The sequence below is a fragment of the Idiotropiscis lumnitzeri genome, chromosome 1 (assembly GCF_059441095.1).
Source record: "Idiotropiscis lumnitzeri isolate Australia: NSW breed Sydney's pygmy pipehorse chromosome 1, RoL_Ilum_1.0, whole genome shotgun sequence".
In the NCBI taxonomy this organism is placed as follows: domain Eukaryota; kingdom Metazoa; phylum Chordata; class Actinopteri; order Syngnathiformes; family Syngnathidae; genus Idiotropiscis; species Idiotropiscis lumnitzeri.
This window is the reverse complement of record NC_142391.1, coordinates 12,944,557-12,963,916: the sequence shown is the minus strand read 5'-3', so window position 1 is coordinate 12,963,916 and position 19,360 is coordinate 12,944,557. Positions and strand designations below refer to the sequence as shown.

Below are 19,360 nucleotides of genomic sequence, written 5' to 3'. Positions count from 1 at the left end.
GCCAAGCGACGTCTGAAGAGTTTGTAAAGCACTCACTGTGTTTATGTTGACATGCAGTTTGTGTGCACTGCGGAAAACTTCAGCTCCAATTGTTATATAACCTCAGTGTTACACTATGCATGTTGACAAAATACTTGGTGCTCTACTTTAAAGAAAGTCCTTTGGAAAGATTGTACAAAGCTGGAGCTTTTTAGGAATTGGCAAAATATCTTGTTTGCAGATGCAAAAAAAAAAAATTATACAGAAGATATACTGAGAAACATGGCGGAGTCTTTGCTCTATTCTGGGGCTGCTTTGCTACGTCCAGCATACGGTGTCTTAACTCTGTGAAATCTCGAACATCGAGGCATTCTTGAGCAGAGTGTGCAGTACAGAATCAGAAAGCTTGGTCTTAGGATAATGATCCTAAACCCACTGCTAAAAACATCAAAGAATATTTAGGAACAAAGCATTGGACAATTCCAAAGTGGCTTTTGAATGAGCCAAGATCGAAATCCTAATCAACATCTGTGGAGTGAACTGAAATTTGCACTGTGGAAAAGGCACCATTCAAACCTGAGTAGTTTTCTCAAACGAAAACACTTAACTGGCGTACAAGTTTCAGAGAGTTATGCAAATCAAATCCAAGAAGTTGGAAGCATAAAATTGTCCAACGGTTTCAGTAAAACCGTATCTCAAGACTTCCGTCCGTCTAGTATCCTCTCTTTAACTATAATCTACTTAGCATCGATTTCAGATCGAGATTGTTGGCGACCCACTCCTTTTTAATTCATCACTGCCTAATTTAAAAGGTCGATACGCATCACAAACGGTCGATTGGGTTTCAGTCATTATACTTTCCGTAAGCCGGGTCTTAACTGCGCCGCATGATGTCAGCTAGTGACATAAACTCCACAGCTGTCTCTTCAGGAATTGTGCTCATGAAAAACGGATCATATTACTCCCTAATGCTACATCGTCTGACCCGACCATGCTCCCCGCTAAACGTATAAATGCTGAATTTACAGAGATGGCGCCACAAAGTGATACTGTCGGAGCATCAGTTTAATGGTAAACGTGGCGCCTTCTTTACTTTCACGGTACTCCGCTTTCCAGGGTTGCCTCATTAACAGGCCGATGGCGGGGGCTGCCACGTGAGGTGCCAACAGGCTCCTTGGGGGAAACTTGGAGGTCTTGCTCAAGGTCACCGAGGGCCTCTTTTTCCCCTCTAATACAACTCGACTAAGATATTGTATGTCTTGGATGTTTCTCTAGTTCTTCACTGTTGGGTCCAAGCCCAAAATTTGCAAGTAATTGACATCCCCCTTAAAAAGTTGAGTCATATACCCCCAAACAATGATTCCAAAACACGTGAATATCATTTTAAAGTCCTCTTAAAACATTACCACATTAAAAAGAAAAATAGCTTACACTAGATTTGAATGCGGGGGAAAAAAATGCATTGGAAATGTCAGGATGCTGGCATGTGCTTTCCTAATTAGCCATCAACTCCACTTTATTTCACAACAACTGCAGCTGTAACAAAGTTATGTACGTACAACATAAAAGACAGAAAATTAAATTGTCTTCCATCGTTTAACTAGCTCATCTGTGACCTATGTTAAACGAAGATAAAAAATGTGTTTTTCCGCTCTTATTTGTGAATTAGGTTCTTCCGAAACAAATGAAAAAAATATCTTTAATTTTCGCTAACCCCTAATCAACTGCTGTTCTTGTTACTTCACCAGATGACTCGGGTTCGGATAGGACCAGCCCCGGTGTGTTTGATGGCACACATTCAGCGCACGGTTCGGATGGTTTAACAGAAAAACTTGGTAAGTCTTGTGCCGTGCAACTCAATGGTACCGGCAGCGAATGCAATCATCAAATAAGTAAAGATTTCTTAGAGAAATGACAAATTGCCTTTTTTTGTGGTCATTAGTGCGCCCCCGCTTTACCCAGCCCGCTAAGATGAGGAAGAGGGTGATCGCCCGACCCGTGGGCAGCTCGGTGCGCCTCAAATGCACGGCCAGCGGAACGCCTCGGCCGGACATCGTTTGGCTGAAGGACGAGCAGCGGCTGACCGAGCAAGAGGTCGGCGAGGGCCGCCAGAACAAGTGGACCCTGACGCTGAAGAATCTGACGCCCGCACACAATGGCAGATACACCTGCAGGGTGTCCAATCGGGCGGGAGAAATCAACGCGACGTATAAAGTGGAGGTCATACGTGAGTATCGCAGGAAAGCTGACATTCGTGTTAAAAGGATGCAAACTCGATCAGCCGTTAAGTACAAAAAATACGGGTTCGATGTCTCCAGCGAATGTGAGCCACATGAACCACGCAAAGCGTCACTCGACGGCTGCTTCTTTTGTTTCCTTGACAAACGACGCATCATCTTTTGACGCACAGCAACTCCATCGCCGACGTCTTGCTTGGATGTTGATGCTTTTTTTTCAAAAAGCAATCCGCTGGGGTTAATTGTTTGGTTTTGTCCATTGCTACTACAACTATTACTACTATGCTCTCTCCGCTCTCACCACGCTACTCCAATACACGCACTCCTAAGTCTTCATTGTCTTCTTCTTCAACATGTTTACTGGCTGATCTTATACTTGCTGCCACCTACTGGCCATTTTTTTAAATGACATTGCAGTCAAGCCTTATCCTGCTGTCAGAAGCTGCATGAGACCCTCCTGTACACACACACGTATAAAAGAACGCAAGACGTATAAATACGTCTTTGGTAGGCAGTGACTAAATTTCTGAAGAGCTAAATATACGTTTTCTGGATTGAATGAATTAAAAATTGTTTGCTAACCAGAGTTGTTTTGGGGGGGAAATTGTATAAACTTCTGTGTGTTTTAATTTCTGTTTGTGAACTTTATTGAGTTTCTCCAATGGCTATTTTCAACAAGTACATTAATATCAAACCTAGGAACTTGAATTTTTCATAAAAGAGCAAGAAAATCCATAAATAATATAATGACGTACTTAGAGCATGCTACAGTAGATCAATTGATGGACTATCCGAGTGTTGTTTTTCTATCGAAAGATAAAGTATATATGACAAACAAAAAAAGCTTAAGTTGAAGTAAATGCAAGGAAAATTTTCATCTATTCTCATCTTTCTGCATAACCAACAGTATGTTGTAAGGTAAATATTATCTGGGCATTTGCATTGTTTTGAGTTATAGCTTAATCTGTTGGCTCAATGTTGGCATGATTTACCCCATTTGTGGTACCATCGAACCGGGCTGCGCATTGGAGCCGAAGTTAGAGGCAGTACAGGAAATTTGAAAACAACTCTATTCTGCATACGCGGAGGTGTTTAATCATAGTTGACGCGCAACCTAAACGAATCAATTATGAAATGTATTGAAAATAATTTTTTTTTATTATCTGCTAATTATTGAGAGACAACTTCATTAAAAATGTTCCAACTTCTCGAATTTTATCCTCTCAACAGTAATTAGTCTCAGATTTCTGTTTTCTTCCATGAAAACAGAATTTGTGGTGAATCCAAATAAAATATTTGGAAAACCATGATCAACATTTCTGCGTATTTTCTGACATGTTATGGACCAAACAAGTAATTGAATTATAATTGATTTTTGTTGTCAAGTCGAAATAATATCCTGTTTTTTAATGAAAGGATAGGATTGAAAGCACGTTTTTTTTAAATTATCTCTTTAATCAATTAATCGGTGAAATAATCAACAGATTATTTGATTAAAAGTAATCATTAGTTACAACCTTCATGTTCAGCATGCTCATAATTGCTCTAATAGTAGGTCTGATTTTTATTGTATTTTTTTTACAGCGGAAGTACTGTAACCTTTCAAACAATCTCTGATCTACCGTACCTACTCCTGACTTGTGATCACATCTTCGCCACATGCTGGATGAATGTGCGTAATCACGTCTATGAGAAGCACATTGAGGAAGCAGGCAGGAGAGCGAGGCCTTGTCCCGTGGTGCTTGCTCAGGGGAATTGGGGGCGGGTACAAGAAGCGCTTTAACTCAAAGACCCTCCACCCAATCTGGATCTGATTAAAGGCCAGCTGCCTGCACTGTACAACCAGGAGCACAGAAAGAGAGGAAACTAATCGTGCTTCTGGAGTTACATGTGCTTCTCCATCCTCTCTGCCTGTTAGATTTGCAAGCCCGAGGCCGAGGTCCGTGTGGACAGCCTCTCCCATCATTTCAAAAGCGTTTTTCTATTTGTTGTGCCTGCAGAGAGGACCAACTCCAAACCTGTTCTGACGGGCACTCACCCTCTCAACACCACGGTGGACTACGGAGGCACCACATCGTTCCAGTGCAAAGTGAGGAGCGACGTCAAGCCGGTTATCCAGTGGCTGAAGCGCGTGGAGACTAATGAGGAGAGCCGTTACAACTCCACCATTGAAGTGGGAGACCACCGCTTCGTGGTGCTGCCCACAGGGGAGGTGTGGTCGCGACCCGACGGCTCCTACCTCAACAAGCTGCTCATTACCCGCGCCAAGGAGGAGGACGCCGGCATGTACATCTGCTTAGGTGCCAACACCATGGGATATAGCTTCCGCAGCGCCTTCCTCACTGTGCTGCCAGGTGAGCGCCCGGAAATGCCTCTTCAGAGAAGCATCATCACTCTTCACTCAGCACACGCATTATACTTGCATCAATCCAGTGGATGTATCGACACATACAAAAACTGATTTTGGCAGAAAAGTATTTTTTGGTTTATTGTACTATGCACTGCCGTAGCCAAGTGCCAAGCTATCCAAACAGGTGTATTTTTAGGCTAGCTGCACACTGAGCCTTGAGCACCAATGTAATTAGAATTAGAATTAGAAATCCCTTTATTGTCATTGTACTCAAGTGTGCAACGAGATTAGAGGGCTCCCCTCTCCAGTGCAATACAACAATAATACAGACAAATATATAAATTAGAAAAATAAATAAGAGAGTGCAATGGAATTTAGTACTGAATAGGGTATATAAAAACACATCACAATGCTGTTCTGCAAGGTAAGGGTGTTCTCGTGTGTGTGTGAGAGTTCAGAATGGAGATGGCTCTCGGAAAGAAACTGTTTCTCAGTCTATTGGTCCTCGATTTGATGCATCTGTAGCGCCTGCCAGAGGGCATCAGGTCGAACAGGTGTGAGTTTGGGTGGGTATTGTCTTTGACGATGTTGAGAGCCCTGCTGAGGCACCGGGCGGTGTAGATGTCCGACAGTGAGGGGAGAGGGCAGCCAATAATCCTTTGCGCTGTTTTGACTGTCCTCTGGAGCCTCACTCTGTCCGCCTCAGTGCAGCCGCTGTACCAGGTGGAGACACAGTACGTCAACAGGCTCTCGATGGACGAGTGGTAGAAGGCTAGCAGCAACTTCCTGTCCAGGTTGAATTTCCTGAGGACTCTCAGGAAGTGCAGACGCTGGTGGACCTTCTTTACCACTGCTGTGGTGTTGTGAGTCCAAGACAGGTCGTCGGAGATCTGTACTCCCAGGAACTTGAACGTGTGGACCCTCTCCACACACACGCCTTCGATGCAGAGGGGGGGCGGCAATTAAACTGGACAATCACAAACAAATTACAGATTTACACCGGCACACCTGGCGGTTGACCCTCGCACACATGCCAACTTGCTGCAAAGGGAAAAACTGCAACCCCGGGTGCTCTTATCGAGAAACTATGTACGGTACATTTTGAGGTGCCACATACAGTGCCATGAACATAACTATAATTCTTATTTATTTGGATAGTTTACCTGCCTTAATATTTTAGGTCATCAAACAAAGATCGTTTTAAATAGTGATTCAATTAAAGGGAAAAACGCTATTAAAAGCAAGCTGGTCCTGTGAGAGTATGTCCTCAAATTGTGAATTTATTGTGGCTAATCTCATTTTTCAGTTCAATTTTACCAACCCCATACAAGTCGGATTATATTCAGAGATCAAGAAATCACCTTAAACAGAACCTATCTGACAAAATCAAGTCATCCAATAGAGCTCGAAAAGCTGAAATAAAAAATGGCATGATCCAAAGAAATTCAAGAACTCATGATGAGAAATTGACATATATCCGTCTGGGTAGGGCTACAAAGCCATTCCTAAAGATTTGCTGCAGCCATTATCCACAAATTGAGAAAGCATGGAATAGCCTCCCTTACTGCTCTTGACTTGGCAAGAAGGAAGAGACTGGGCAAACAAAAATGGCATCCATGGCAGAGATCCAAGGCAAAAACCACTGCTGACCAAAATGAAGATAGAGGCATCGGAATAATTCTTTTGGGAGAATCTTCTCCGGTCTGACAAGCCGGACCTGGAACTTTTTGGAATGTGTGTATCTATTTACGTTTGGCGTAAATGTAAACCATCATTTCAGAAAGATATCACAAAAAAGATAGTGGTAGTGTGATCTTCTGGGGTTACTTTGCTAATTCAAGGGCCTGGACGACTTGCTGTGTTTGATAGAACCATGAATTCTGCTCTTGTTTGGCCATCAGTTTGTGACATCCGGCTGAAGCACACTTAGCTTCGGTAGCAGGATGGCGATCGGCAAGTTCATTTCTGAATGGCTTTACAAAAAGAAAAAAAACACCTGAGGGTTTTGGAGTGACCTAGTTGTAATCTGCGATTGAATTCAATGGACATTCTGTTGACTGAACTTCAAAAAACCGTGATGCTCAAAATCCCGTCATTGTTGTGGATTCAAAATACATTCTGCAAAGAAATGTGTGGCCAAAATATCGAAACAAAGTTGAGAGAACCTCATTTCCAGAAATTGATTGATTTTGGTTATTGCTGCTCAGGTGGCTGAAGCAGGTGTTAGCTTTAGGGGGCAAATACTTTTCCACACAGAGCTCCAGGTAGCTGAACATTTTATAATAGTAACTAATAAATCAACTAATGTATAACTTAAAATTTGGCTCGGGTTGGAAATAATTGTGTTTCATGACTTTATTAATCAATAAACATTTTCCATGTCTAAGTTTGACTCATGTCCTGTTTTGCAGACACCAAGCCCCCCATCATGCCCGTCTTTCCAGCGGCCTCCAGCTCCTTGCCCTGGCCGGTCATCATCGGCATCCCCGCCGGAATCGTCTTCATCTTCGGCACCGTGCTGCTCTGGTTCTGCCAGAGTAGAAAGCAGTGCCCCCCTCCCGGCAGCACCACCGCCGCCGCCGCCGTTGCCCCCCACCGGGTCCCGCCCTGTCGAGAGCGGGAGCGAGGCTGCGCCGCGCCGTCGACCGGCTCGTCCAGCCCGGACAAAGACTGCGTGAGCTCCTTGAACTACGAGGAGTACCTGGCGCAACAGCAGCTCCTCCTCAACCAAGGAGGCGCCGCCAAGATTTATCCCAAAATCTACACTGACATTCACACGCACACACACTCCCACGTGGACGGCAAAGTGCATCAGCATCAACACATTCATTTCCAGTGTTAGCGGATCAGAAAAGGAAAGAAAAAAACGCTTCACGGCGGGACATTGTTGAGGGGCAGACAACCCCAAATTGGCCAGTCATAAGACAACATGACGACATCATTTGGTGTTGTCACTTTTCTTTTGTATTTTTGTGTGTGTGTCCCAGTTGTCAGACTCTCACGCCACTAAAGAGCCGCCAGTCCTTGCCTGTGCACTTAATTTAAAAAGGACAAGGAGTTGTGTTTGGTGTGAGTGCGAATGCAGCTGTTGCGGCCTCATGAAAAAAGGTCTCGTTTGCAAGGAAATGGCCAGAGGTCACATTTCACTTTCGGGTTCATCAGCTGTTCAAAATGGAACTGGAGGTGTACAAAAGGGCTAGAAATGTCCTACTCAGGTTGTCCTTTTGTCCCAAGACGCTTCGTGTTTTAGAATGGTGAATCTTTTTTTTTTAATCACATTAAATGGCCAAAATATTAGGTACACTTGCACAATCGGAAGAATAACAATTGGAAATTTCTGTCCGCGAGGGTAATAATGCTCACTTGATTGACACTGTCAGAGGTATTCAATTAACAGTTTTTGTGGTTGTTGTTAAAAGTGAAACACTCCAGTGTAATTTAACGTAAACTACAAGTAAGTGTCATTTGATATGTCATGTCGAGTTGAACATTGAATGCTACAAAAATAATTTGTCAGTTAAAAAAAAAAAAAAATCTTTCTGTCATCATGTGAGGCTATAAGACCAAAAATAATTCCAAATCGAGAAAGCCCGCATGAAGAACTTAAATTTACAGGTGTGACACAATGTAGTTTGTGGCAAACCATTTTTTGACAGTATCAATCAGAACTGAGCAATATAAAGTGTTTAAATTTAATTGTGCCTAAAGTGTACCTAATGAAGTGTCTGGCAAGCGTACCATCATTGTCCAAGACTGCAAAGGAAGAGCGGAGTATGTTTCAGTGTTACCTGATGGGGGGGAAATAGACCCTTTGAATTTTCTCACCAATTTCTACCAATAGTCACGTTTAGAGTTCTCAACCAATGACAGTTTGTGAAGCTCCATTCATTTCGAATCAAACTGAGTCATGAATACTTAATTTATTTTGATTTTTAAAAATGTATCAAAAGAAGTTTATTTTTCTGAGTAAGGCATTTTGCATTTCTGTCATGTAATTATAAGTATTCTTTGTATTGTTGTGTTTAGTATATTTGAAATGCAGTTTATTCACATGTAGTTGATTTAGTTAATTGTGTACGCAAATGGTTCTATTTTTGACAATCCCAAATGTTCTCTTACAAAATCATCTCATTTGGTAGTTTGATTAAATGAACGAAACGTGGCTGCGTGTGTTAACGTGCGTTAGTTTTTTGGTATGTTCAGAGCAGTGTTGCGCAAGCCACTAGAAAAATGTAGCAAGCTCAGGTATTTGTTATTCTCCATTAAAGGGGTCATCAAGCTTGTGAACGTCACATGATCACAGCCGGAAAACAGGTGGGCCATGTCGGTCGTTTGCCTGAACCCTTAGGAACTGTGACAGCACATGGTAGTACACGGCAAAATGGATAGCCCTGAGTTGGAATTGTAGACTTGATTTTCTCTTTAAGAATGTGTTTCTGCTTTAGAGTTCATTCTCACACACATGTGAAAATGTGCTATAGCCCAATGAATCCAAGATTAAACTTCCAAATGGTATGTTCGGCCAAACACATTACACGCTCATTACCAAAAGAACACCATCCCTACAGAGAAGTAAGTGAACCTCCGACCAAATGGAGGGAATTATGAATGATTCCAAATATCGGGCAGTGTTCTCACCCAACAACAAGGCTAAATTAGATTTAAACCAAAATAAGAAAATGTTCACGTGTGTGCTACAGTGTTCCTCTTAATTGGATTATTTTAGTGTGTGTGTGCATGTTGGAATGTCAGCGTGTTAGTGTAAATTAGGGTATGTGAGTGTGTGTGAGCACTGCGCAGGTTAGAGTATGCTAGTGTGTGTTTTAGTGTGCTAATCTGTTGTGTGTTAAAATGTTTGTGTGTGTATCTTTTGTTGAGATGTGGCGACAGCAAGCAGCGCACAGACACATAAATCCCAGGGATAAAGGACTTTTCTCCCTTTTTTTCCCCCAGGTGAGTGATGGGTCCCGCTTAGATAGCACTAGAAGAGCGGCGGCCTTTTCTCATTTGGGCAACTCTTATGTTCCCTTTGGAGGTAAGATTTCCTTTCAGCATTTCGGAAGCGCATTGTCCCACTGTGGGAGTGAAGTGAGCGCACTGTGCGATGACTCCAGGAAGAAGGGCTGCATTGTGGAACAACTGAGCTTCACTTTTGTTCGGAGGGTTGCTCAACCACCACGGGGACGGTGATGAGGAAAGTTCGGCTCTCACAACCAGAGGTATGTTCAAATGTTGTTACATAACGGACTTTTGAATTCATGTATGCAAATTGTGGGGTCTTCAGTGCACTGTGTCATCAATTGATAACCTACCTCCACAAATACCTCACTCGGGAGGTCACGCCCCTCCAGGTCTCACTGTCATTGCCCACATGAGCAAATCCCCCCCCAGCAGAACGATCTGCCAGATAGGTGAGATCCAAGTCCCTAGAGAGCTATTTTGCCGGGGATGTGAACAACAAAGTCTCCAGCTTTGGCACGTAGAGAACTCGACCCCTTTGGCCACTCCCAAGAGCAGGTGGGAAGGGGGACCCACGTTGTCCTTTCGGGCTTAGCCAGGCTGGGCCATCGGGCCCCATGGATGGGGGAGCCTGGCCAACAGGCAATTGCCAACGAGACATATACTGCCCCCTGGTGGGATGTTAATTAAACTGCAGGAACACAAAAACTTGGCCAACAGAAATAAAGACGAGGTTATTTGTTATCTATAAATGAATAAGACATCAATAAACTTCATATTGCGTGAAAACGGGGTGTAATAGAATCTAGTTAAAATTGATTTTAACTAAACCGAATTGCGCCGTCCTTGAATCATTTTGCAGCTGAATTACTGACATTCATCAAATTGTCTTTCATGTTGCTGAGGATTTGTCATTTGAAATTAACTTATATAGTTTGGGCTTTGGAGTGTTGTTATATATCAAATTGAATTGTAATCTCACTGAATGCAACTCAATTGTACCATTTTATAATGATCCGTTCTTGAATCGTATAATACTCAATTTAGCAATTTACGGTCCATGTTGCATCATCTATTGAAGAGATCCAAAGTCCATATTGGTAAATTGTATTATTTTATTTCTTTTCTCACATTTCTCACTCATTCAAGTTTTTCACAGAGATGTGCTTTTGAGTTGTTTTAACAGACGCGCCCTCGCGCGCACAAAGAAAATCGCTCATTTGCAGCCTGCCTTGCAAAAAAGAAAAGGGAAAGTCCAGAAGTACAGCAGGTGATGAAAATTTATACTCTTATTACATATCTACAATGTTGCTCTGTCACCACAAGCCTCGCGCATAAAGAAAGAAAACAGCTTTGAAAAACATGTATTATACTCCCATTGTTTCTGTGCATAACAGGCTCAACTAATTTCAGTGCCCTTTGTCCAGGTTAATCCTCTTTATTCCCATTTTACAGTATAGTAAAAACATTGACAAAAATAGAAAATGTACCTTAACAAGAGAATGAAAGGGGTGAGACCAACAGTAAAAGGAGACATACAATTGAATATGTACAACAAGTGCCATGAATCAACCCTTCTGGACATTGCTGATGAGCTCATCACAAAGTTTGGTCAGCTCTTCAGCCTCCTTCACCTATAACAAAAAAACAAAAGCGTGTTTGGGACAAGTTCGGTAAGTAGCACACCAGTAAGGGGACATTGGGATTTCCTTGGAACATTCTAGAAGTGACCATTGGATAATCAACTCTTGCAGAGATTTATAGAGATAGTGTTGCATATTCATAGTTTCAACAACATGATCAGTGTCTTTACGTAGATAAATATTGGTAAACGTAATCTGTGCAAATTCACAAGTGTTGTGGAAAGGTTGGAGGAATGTTTCAATGTTGGAGGACATTGTGTTTAATATTTGGAAATAAGTGTAAAATGTAATCAATACTTTTGGTCCAGCCTGTATATTCTATCCAAATGGTTTTGAGTGCATTCACCTTCTGGTCCAGGTTCTTCTCCAGCGACTGCACCTTCATCTGCTCGCGCCGCAGCTGGACTTGCAGCGCCGACACCTCCGCCTTGTTTCTGGAGCGCACCTCAGCGATTTCCTTGTTGGCCCTTTTGGGGACGATAGTCGATGTGAGCGAAGACAGCACGTCAAACCGAACGAAGTGTGCAAGTTTTTTTTTTTTCTTTTACAGGCTTATTTTCTCCTCGGCGTGAGCTTTGAGGGTCTGGTAGCGCTTCTCGTCCTTCTTGATCCTCCCCAAGTAGTCCTGAGCACAAGCTTTCAGGGTTTCCTCATTCTGGGGGGGGGGGCAAATGATCGAACTACATCAAGCCTGTTTTCAATGTCATTTAACCAAGAAGGCGCTTCGAACCTTTTTGTAACCCTCGATGATCTCCTTGTACTTCTCCAGTCGCCTAAAAAGGTCCGAGAGGGATCTCTCCATAGCGTTGAGGTCACTTGAGACCTGCTCCTTCTCCAGCAGGACCTCATCCAGCTTGCCTTGCGAAGCCTCACGCTCCTTCTCTTGGTCCGCTGAATAACAGCCGCATAGTCTTTACATCTTAACTACAATAGTTGATAACATGCACATTTTTTTTTAAACTCACCCATCATCTTTGCAATGATGAGCTCAAATTCTGCAATTATTTTCCTGTTGGAAAAGAGGAGATGTCAGCTGATATTCTGTATATATAAACTATGCTATCTTTTCCCAACTCCCACCTCATTTCCTGACCATCGTCTTTTAACTGGTTGTACTTTGCACTCATTTGGTCCTCCTTTTCCTTGGCCTGTTTAAAAAAAGAAAATTAAAAAAAAAAGACTACAATTTACCACACTGACAACCATAGGCTTGCTAGGTACGATAACATACACAATATTATATTGGGCCGAATACCTGCACCACCAAAATAGTCACTTTTCAGGAGAACCTCTTGTTTGTTCAACCACCAATGAGAGCAAGACTTTTTCAACACTTTAGATTGGTCAAAAAAAATGTAAAAATAATTGGATGGACTGATTGATAATATCGATTTTTGGAAAAATTATGAAATTTACTAAATTGTCCCTTACGGCTTTTCGGCCTGATGCCAGCAATATTAAATTGCTGCGAAATATAATCGAAAAACATATGGTCATTGTGACGATTGCCCGTGCCGTGCCATAAGTTTCATTCGCATTCTTTTATTTAGCTGTGAGCAATCAAATGCAATTTTAAATGACCTAATGGATAACAGAACATTTCATACTTCTTTCATTAGAAAAAAAAATGTAATGTCGTTAGGTACATGTTGAATATTGCAATATTGAACGCCCATAAAATGTTTTTGCCCCACATCGTGCAGCCCTAATTACATTTTTTTTTTAAACACTGCACCCTGAAATACAAGCAGTGCAAAATGTTTTAATAGTAATCGAATGCCATCCTAATTAATATCCATTAGCAACATTAGTGATGATTATTACAGTAGAGTGATGCTATTGGTTATAGTTGAGTTCTGTCAAGTACAAAAAAAAAGTGTGGTTAAGTAGGTCATACCTCAGCTTGGATTTTGGCAATGGTAGCGTCCATGTCTTTCTGACTGTACTTGAGCACATCAATGATGTCTTCTGTGCTTGCAGGCTGTGAGAATGTGGGGACGAGGCTCTCGAGTATTTGGGGAGTCTGCAGGACAGGTCACCAAAAGCTTGATAAGCATTGGACTTCATGTCGCCTAATCAACCTTTCCCAATCGAAAGGGAGAATCACGTTCAACTCTCTAAACATCTGTTTATTAGTTCAGTATTGCAAAAAACATTTTAGTGGCTGCTCCAAGTATTGTTGTCAATCTATAGGTACTTTTTATACTGTATTATTATGACTTGGCAGTGGTCGGCTGTCTAGATTGCTTAACGCCGACATCTCCGTCAGCCCATTAGATGTCACGGCTCTGCGTTTTCGAACCACCTTGGACTATTGTAACCGCACAGTCCGGCAAGTGTATAGGGAAAGAGAGCCAGACTGTTGCGAGGTGCAACCGGTACAATGGAAAAGCGGCTTGATTTGGCTAAAATGTCTCTTGTGCACTTAATTTTGCTTAAACTGCTTCAAGACATGCTTAATCAACGTTCACGTTTATGCAATTTAGAAAATTCTTTACGATCAATTACGAGATGTTTATGCCCATCCTTATTCCAATACCACCAACGATTGGTAACAGTCAAGAAATGGACTAATGAGTGATGCACATGGCGAGCAGAGACTTACAGGAGCTGCGGTTGAGTCGTCTGCCATTGGTAGAGTTTCAAAACTAAATAGGACAGAAAAATGCAACCGCTGCGATTTCAAACACTACGTGATTTGATGTGCATGAGGTGCATGTGTGCATTCATACCGTGAAACGAGAGGAGTAGGGTGAGGAGCTTGCAGTGGAAACCCAGGGCCTCCTGCACACTTTTTGGGACTCTCCCTCAGCAGGGGGTCGAATTTGAGGTACAAGGACTGTTTGCGCAGTGCAGACTCCTTGAACTGATTGCATAAAAAGTCAATATTTAAACAAAAACTGTTTGAGATTGTGTAGTATGCGCAGAAATGCTAAAATCACTCACGCTGCTTGAGCCAAACTGTTCAAGGTAGTCGATCTGTCCTTCAAAGTTGTTGGACATGACTAGGCAGAAATAATAAAAAAAAAAAAAAAAAAAAATTAGGTTTATGACAGCCAATGTGAAAATAGATTGGCTTAGTGAGATCCCATTACTCAATTATCCCAAAGCATTTCATTTAATGGTTAAAAATAAATAAATCAACAAAAAGCTCAGTACTGATCCAGAGTAGATGCATAACAAGTTGATACATTTGAATAATATAATTAAAAAAAATAAAAATCGGATCTTTATCGAAAACTGCACTTACACTCAGTCCCAGGCACAAACACTTCAGTGAAATTTGACAAGCTGGTTTGTGGTTGTTCGTCTGAATTGCTCGAAGGCTTTTCAACTTTGGGAGGAGGTGAACTTTGGCCATTGACAAAAGCCGTCTCCTCAACTTTCTGTCAGAAAAATAAAGAAAAAAGTTTATAGAAGAAATAAAACATTTCCTTCATATTACTGGCCAAAGTAAACCATTTTCATGCACCCCACTGTAGCTGCCACTGAACCATTTCCTAAAGGATTCAAATTATTATTCAAATGACTTGATTTTTTTTCTTTTTTAAAAATAATTACTTGCTGTTGAGTGGCGTGTTTTTTAACATACTTAAAAAAAAAAAAGCTGATTTTGATTACAGTAAATCAAAGCAATTCGCAGGTGATACGGACCAAGCTCTTCAGCACACACAAACAAAACTCCAAGTCACTTCCACCATCCCCACTTGTATTCCCCATAATTGCCTCTCGTAAGTTGTTTCAACAGTAACTATACCAGACTGTGAACCCAAAACAGTTATCATTTGAAACTCATTAAAAAGAAAAAACACGTGTACTAGTAAAAGCAAACCACAAGTTGGCAGTGGTTCATCATACCTGCTCTTGTGGCATTCCAGTGTTGGCTTCCGCTGCGGCCGCGCTCTCATTGGCCCTACAAATGAGAAAAGAAGCATATTTTGAGATCAACTACAAGACAAAACTCGATTCAGATCCATTCAGAGTTGCCGTACCGAGCAGGTGTCTCATGTGCGGTGTTGTGCAGGCTGCTCATGGGAGAGTTGCTGATGCTGGATTTTGTGCCAAAGGGGTTAAAGTTGGGGTCATCCAACTTTTCAAAGTCAAATGAATACAAGGCTTGAGGAGAACTCGCATCTGCGTCATCACCGGCCGCCAACTTGTTCACGTTGTTTGCTGGCGCTTTGGCGTCGGGCAAAGACTTCCCCTCTTTGGGCTTGTGGCCAGTAGGTTTTCTGCCAAACTTCTTGGGCGGGGGTTTCCGTTTGACGTTGCCATCATCAAAGTTGAACTCCAGCTTGACCGGACCTTCCTTGGTGGGTGGGGCCTCTGAATTGCCCTCTTGAGTGCAAGATGGAGGAGGGGCCAAGCTGGCGATGAATTTCACGTCAGTTTCAACAGGCTCCTCCTGAAGCACCTCAGGCACCTCCTCATCTGCAGGCTTTATCGGGACCTCCTCTGCGAGAGGGTTACTATCTCGCACCTTCCTTGACAGGAGAGGGGAATTCTGGATTTTGGAGACCCCGGTTTTAAAAGGATCCATTGTGTCACAACTGTCAATATCAAAGTTGTAGGTTCCTTTTGCCAGAAGAGGTGCATCTTCCGCAAAATCATCTGAAGGTTTGTTTTCATCGCCTTTGGGAGGCGGCGTCTCAGTGGGGACCTCGTCGGGTGTGGCGCTGCGTGATTCTTGCTCTGTGGCTGGAACCCTCACCACGGTGACCACGCTGCTGTCTGCTGAGCTGACCTCAGCGGAGACGTTGACGAGGGAGTTCTCGACAGATTGGGTGTAGGGAAGAGTCTCATCTAGCGCCAAATCCGGCTTGTTGGTGGGCTCCTCACACATATCCGCTTGTCCAGGAGAAGGGTTCTCGACTAGAGGCCTCGAGGGTGAGAAAACCATCTGATTCGAGCCCTCAAAAGGGTTCATGCTCTCCAGGTTGTCAAAATCCAACTGATAACCTCCTTTGCTTTGTATTGGCATGTTATCATCGGGATAGGAAGACAGTTCTGTGGCAAAATAAAAAAAAGGATACAGTACATGAACTGCATTTGGAATTCAACTAAAACGTTTCGAAAAAAACATAATGCCCCTCACCCTCGCTCACAAAAAAATAAATAAATCGATCACACAGACATCATAGGAGACGTCAGCTCAGTGAGTAAATCAAAATTAACAAAAGTAACCACCACAGGAAACAGTGAAGCAACCAGGTAATAGTTATGCATAAAACTATGGCGTGGAAAAATGCTTTTTAATAGGCATGGGACCTTTAAAGGATACTAAATAGACTGCAAGGTCAACTCGGTTGAGTGCTAATGCAAAGACTCAAGTCCACTGCACTTTGGAGGTTCCACAGTATAGATTGGTCATCCCAAGGGACAGGGACTCCCATCACTAGTGAAAAATCTTGCCTGCTCCCCAAAATGTTTATAAATCACAAATGGATGAATTAATAATACTAGTTAACACTTTGAACAAGTGGGGAAACACTACCTTGTGTGGGACCATCTGGTTGCTTGGTTGTCTCTTGTGGCACAGTGCTATAAAGAAGGATAAAAAGTTTCAAGTTAAATATTGTTCATTATGGCATAAACCAGGGGTCTCCCAGTCCTGCCCTTGTGTGCCCCTATCCAGCCTGTTTTAGACGTTACTCTGTTCCAACACACCTGATTCAAGCTTGATGATCATTCAATTCAGGTGTGTATGAACAGGGCAACATAAAATAGGCTGGATAGGCCTACACGAGGACCGGACATGGAGATCCCCTGCCACACTTTGTAACCAAGTGATGATACATACTTTCTGAAATCCAAATTCAAGGACTCCATTGCTTTTGTGCACTCATCCACACTTGTCATTTTAACCGACTTTGCAGGGGATAGGATCCTTTTAGTCACTGGGTCTCTTCGCGGCGTCTGGAAACAAACCTAAACATCAAACAAAGGTTTAGTCGTGGGTAAAAACTAAAACACTAAAAGAGAGGACATTGACGGCGTACCTTCACGCCCTTCGGCACCGTCTTGCTGGGGAGGTTCTCCGTCTGACGCAGGATGGACGGCCTCCCGGTCGGCTGGTCAAGCTCAAAAATGTCCTCACTTGTGCTGATGTGCTTTCCTCCTCTGGGGCAGACGCCACGATTCTCATCATTCACCTCAACAGAGCTCATCCTGTGTGCACAGAGGAACACAGTTTATCCACAACTCAGTGGAAGCCCTCAAAAACCCTCAGAGGGGAGGAGGTCTTTGGTAAAGCTGCACTCAGTTGATAAGAAATGTCCCCTAATTTGTACCAAAATAAGGATGAGTGAAAGCCAAGTGCTCTGCTTGAGGTGAAATGTATGAACAACAAATTTCCAAATAAAATGCCAGAGAGAAAAGGCAAAAATGTGACTATTGGCACCAGAATGGGGACCAAAATTAACACGTTTTAGTGTACACGTTATCATTGCGGATACAATTGCAGACAATATTTTTTCAAAAATAGTTCCTATACTAATAAGTTGAAATGGCCCGCCCCCATACGGCCGATGAGATTATATACACTACAAAAAGAAGCCCTAAGAAATAAAAAGTCATAGATCACGTGACATCACGAGTTGAAGTCTAGTCAATTTTAACAACCGAGAGAAAAAAAATTCAACATCGTCAGTTGGTCATCACTTGAGACAAAAATATAAGCCTTTGTAATACGACGAAACTTAGGTAATTACGTCGTCTCAATTTATTTTAGTCGACGCAAGCTAAAACGCGATGAAAAGACATTAAAATGTCAAAAAGCTAATTAAAGATATACTTTAACCTTGTTGACGATCCCGTTCGTTTGTGCACATTTTAGATTGCCGGTTACAAGAAGATTATTGGCACGCAACATTCTAGTTTATACCGTCCTGATAAATAAGCCAAACAATAGTTGGTTTTAAAAAAAACTTACAAACCTGCTCCACAACGTACCTCAAATCCACCTACAAAAAGGAAACTCCAGATCGCAAAAAAGACAAAATAGCGTATTTTCGGAAAACACTCGTGTTGACGCGTTCCCGGTGAGACGAGACAGTTTGGATTTATAAACGCCTTGAAACGGACCAGTAAGATTCTTGGCAATATTCAAAGTAGCCAATCACGCCAAACCCGGAAATGACACAGTGACGACTGCGCTTTGAGGGCATCCATGAACTATGACAAATTACCAATGTCCACATTTTTCCAAATTCACACCAAGGGATGCGAATTTAGACCACAAAAATTAATCACATTAATGTCTTGATTTTCACATTAGTATTTTAAAGCCACCCTAAAATGCAATTATATGTTGTATTGATTCGAGTTATAATTAAAATACACAATCCAGCGTTTTATTTATAGCCATTATTATTTTAACTTTGTAATTTTTAAATGTTAACAGTAAAAATAAAATTGTGCTTATTGAAGATATGGCTTGCAGGCCACATGTCGCCCTCGGTCTTCTTTAATCCCGCCCACTGAGCAATTACGGCATTATTAGTAATTTTTGTGGGCTCAATTTAGTCATTATTTTTCATGAAATTAGTTACTCAATACTTATTTATTCATTTTTTTGGTAATTTATCTCACTAAATAACAGTGAGTGTATTTAATGTACATGATGAAAAAAACAGTGATATAATCTATATATAAACATTTCGTATTTTCCAGTTTAATTTATTAAATTATTGATTCATTTTTATTTTATTTTTGCTGTAAATATAATATAAAAAAATTGGGGTGAAATCTTCCTCTTTCCCTTTCGGCTTAACCCCATTCAGAAACATATCCACTTCTGCCAGCTTTCTGCAATCTCTATGCCCCCATATCAAAATAATGTACAAAATAGTACACACAAATGCATATAAAAAATCTGCGCATATTTATTAAATATACTTAAAAATATGTTTAGATATATTTAAAAATATTTTTGTAAATAATAATAGAAATTAATATTAACAAACCGATCACTTTTACCGATGCATTTTTGATTTTTATTCAATGCACTGAAAATTGGTTAATTAATTAATTTACACACAATAAACACTCGTGTTTTACTACAGAATTATTAAAAAAATAAGAATTATTAATATCCCTTTATTAATACAAACAATTTAAAAAATGATTCGATTTTAGAAGTGGTTAAGTCATTGTCATGACTTTCATTACTGTAACATAATTTAAAATACGAG

The 19,360-nt window shown here is 41.5% G+C and overlaps 2 protein-coding genes across 4 annotated transcripts in view; one reads left to right on the top strand and one right to left on the bottom strand.

The window, feature by feature from the left end:
• Positions 1 to 8,728, top strand: part of LOC148343260 (fibroblast growth factor receptor-like 1) — a 30,892-nt gene extending 22,164 nt beyond the window's left edge. For both annotated transcript variants that reach the window (XM_088317918.1, XM_088317926.1), the window contains 4 exons: positions 1,728 to 1,814; positions 1,922 to 2,206; positions 4,217 to 4,570; positions 6,978 to 8,728. In XM_088317918.1, the coding sequence (XP_088174044.1) occupies positions 1,728 to 1,814; positions 1,922 to 2,206; positions 4,217 to 4,570; positions 6,978 to 7,408 (1,157 nt within the window). In that variant the 3' untranslated portion in view covers positions 7,409 to 8,728. The remainder of the gene's footprint in view (positions 1 to 1,727; positions 1,815 to 1,921; positions 2,207 to 4,216; positions 4,571 to 6,977) is intronic.
• A 1,894-nt stretch (positions 8,729 to 10,622) lies between these two features.
• On the bottom strand, positions 10,623 to 18,279 carry tacc3 (transforming, acidic coiled-coil containing protein 3). 2 transcript variants are annotated; one of them, XM_088317898.1, is made up of 17 exons: positions 18,120 to 18,279; positions 17,168 to 17,336; positions 16,969 to 17,096; positions 16,663 to 16,709; positions 15,161 to 16,175; positions 15,027 to 15,081; positions 14,419 to 14,554; positions 14,115 to 14,173; positions 13,901 to 14,034; positions 13,774 to 13,816; positions 13,066 to 13,191; positions 12,249 to 12,316; positions 12,134 to 12,177; positions 11,899 to 12,059; positions 11,717 to 11,823; positions 11,515 to 11,635; positions 10,623 to 11,159 (listed from the first exon to the last, which is right to left on the bottom strand). In XM_088317898.1, the coding sequence occupies exons 2-17, from the start codon at positions 17,333 to 17,335 to the stop codon at positions 11,094 to 11,096; spliced, it is 2,478 nt and encodes an 825-aa protein (XP_088174024.1). In that variant the 5' UTR covers position 17,336; positions 18,120 to 18,279; the 3' UTR covers positions 10,623 to 11,093. The 2 variants fall into 2 exon arrangements, with proteins under 2 accessions (XP_088174024.1, XP_088174033.1); XM_088317907.1 differs by having other exon boundaries at positions 18,104 to 18,269.
• Positions 18,280 to 19,360: the final 1,081 nt, after the last annotated feature.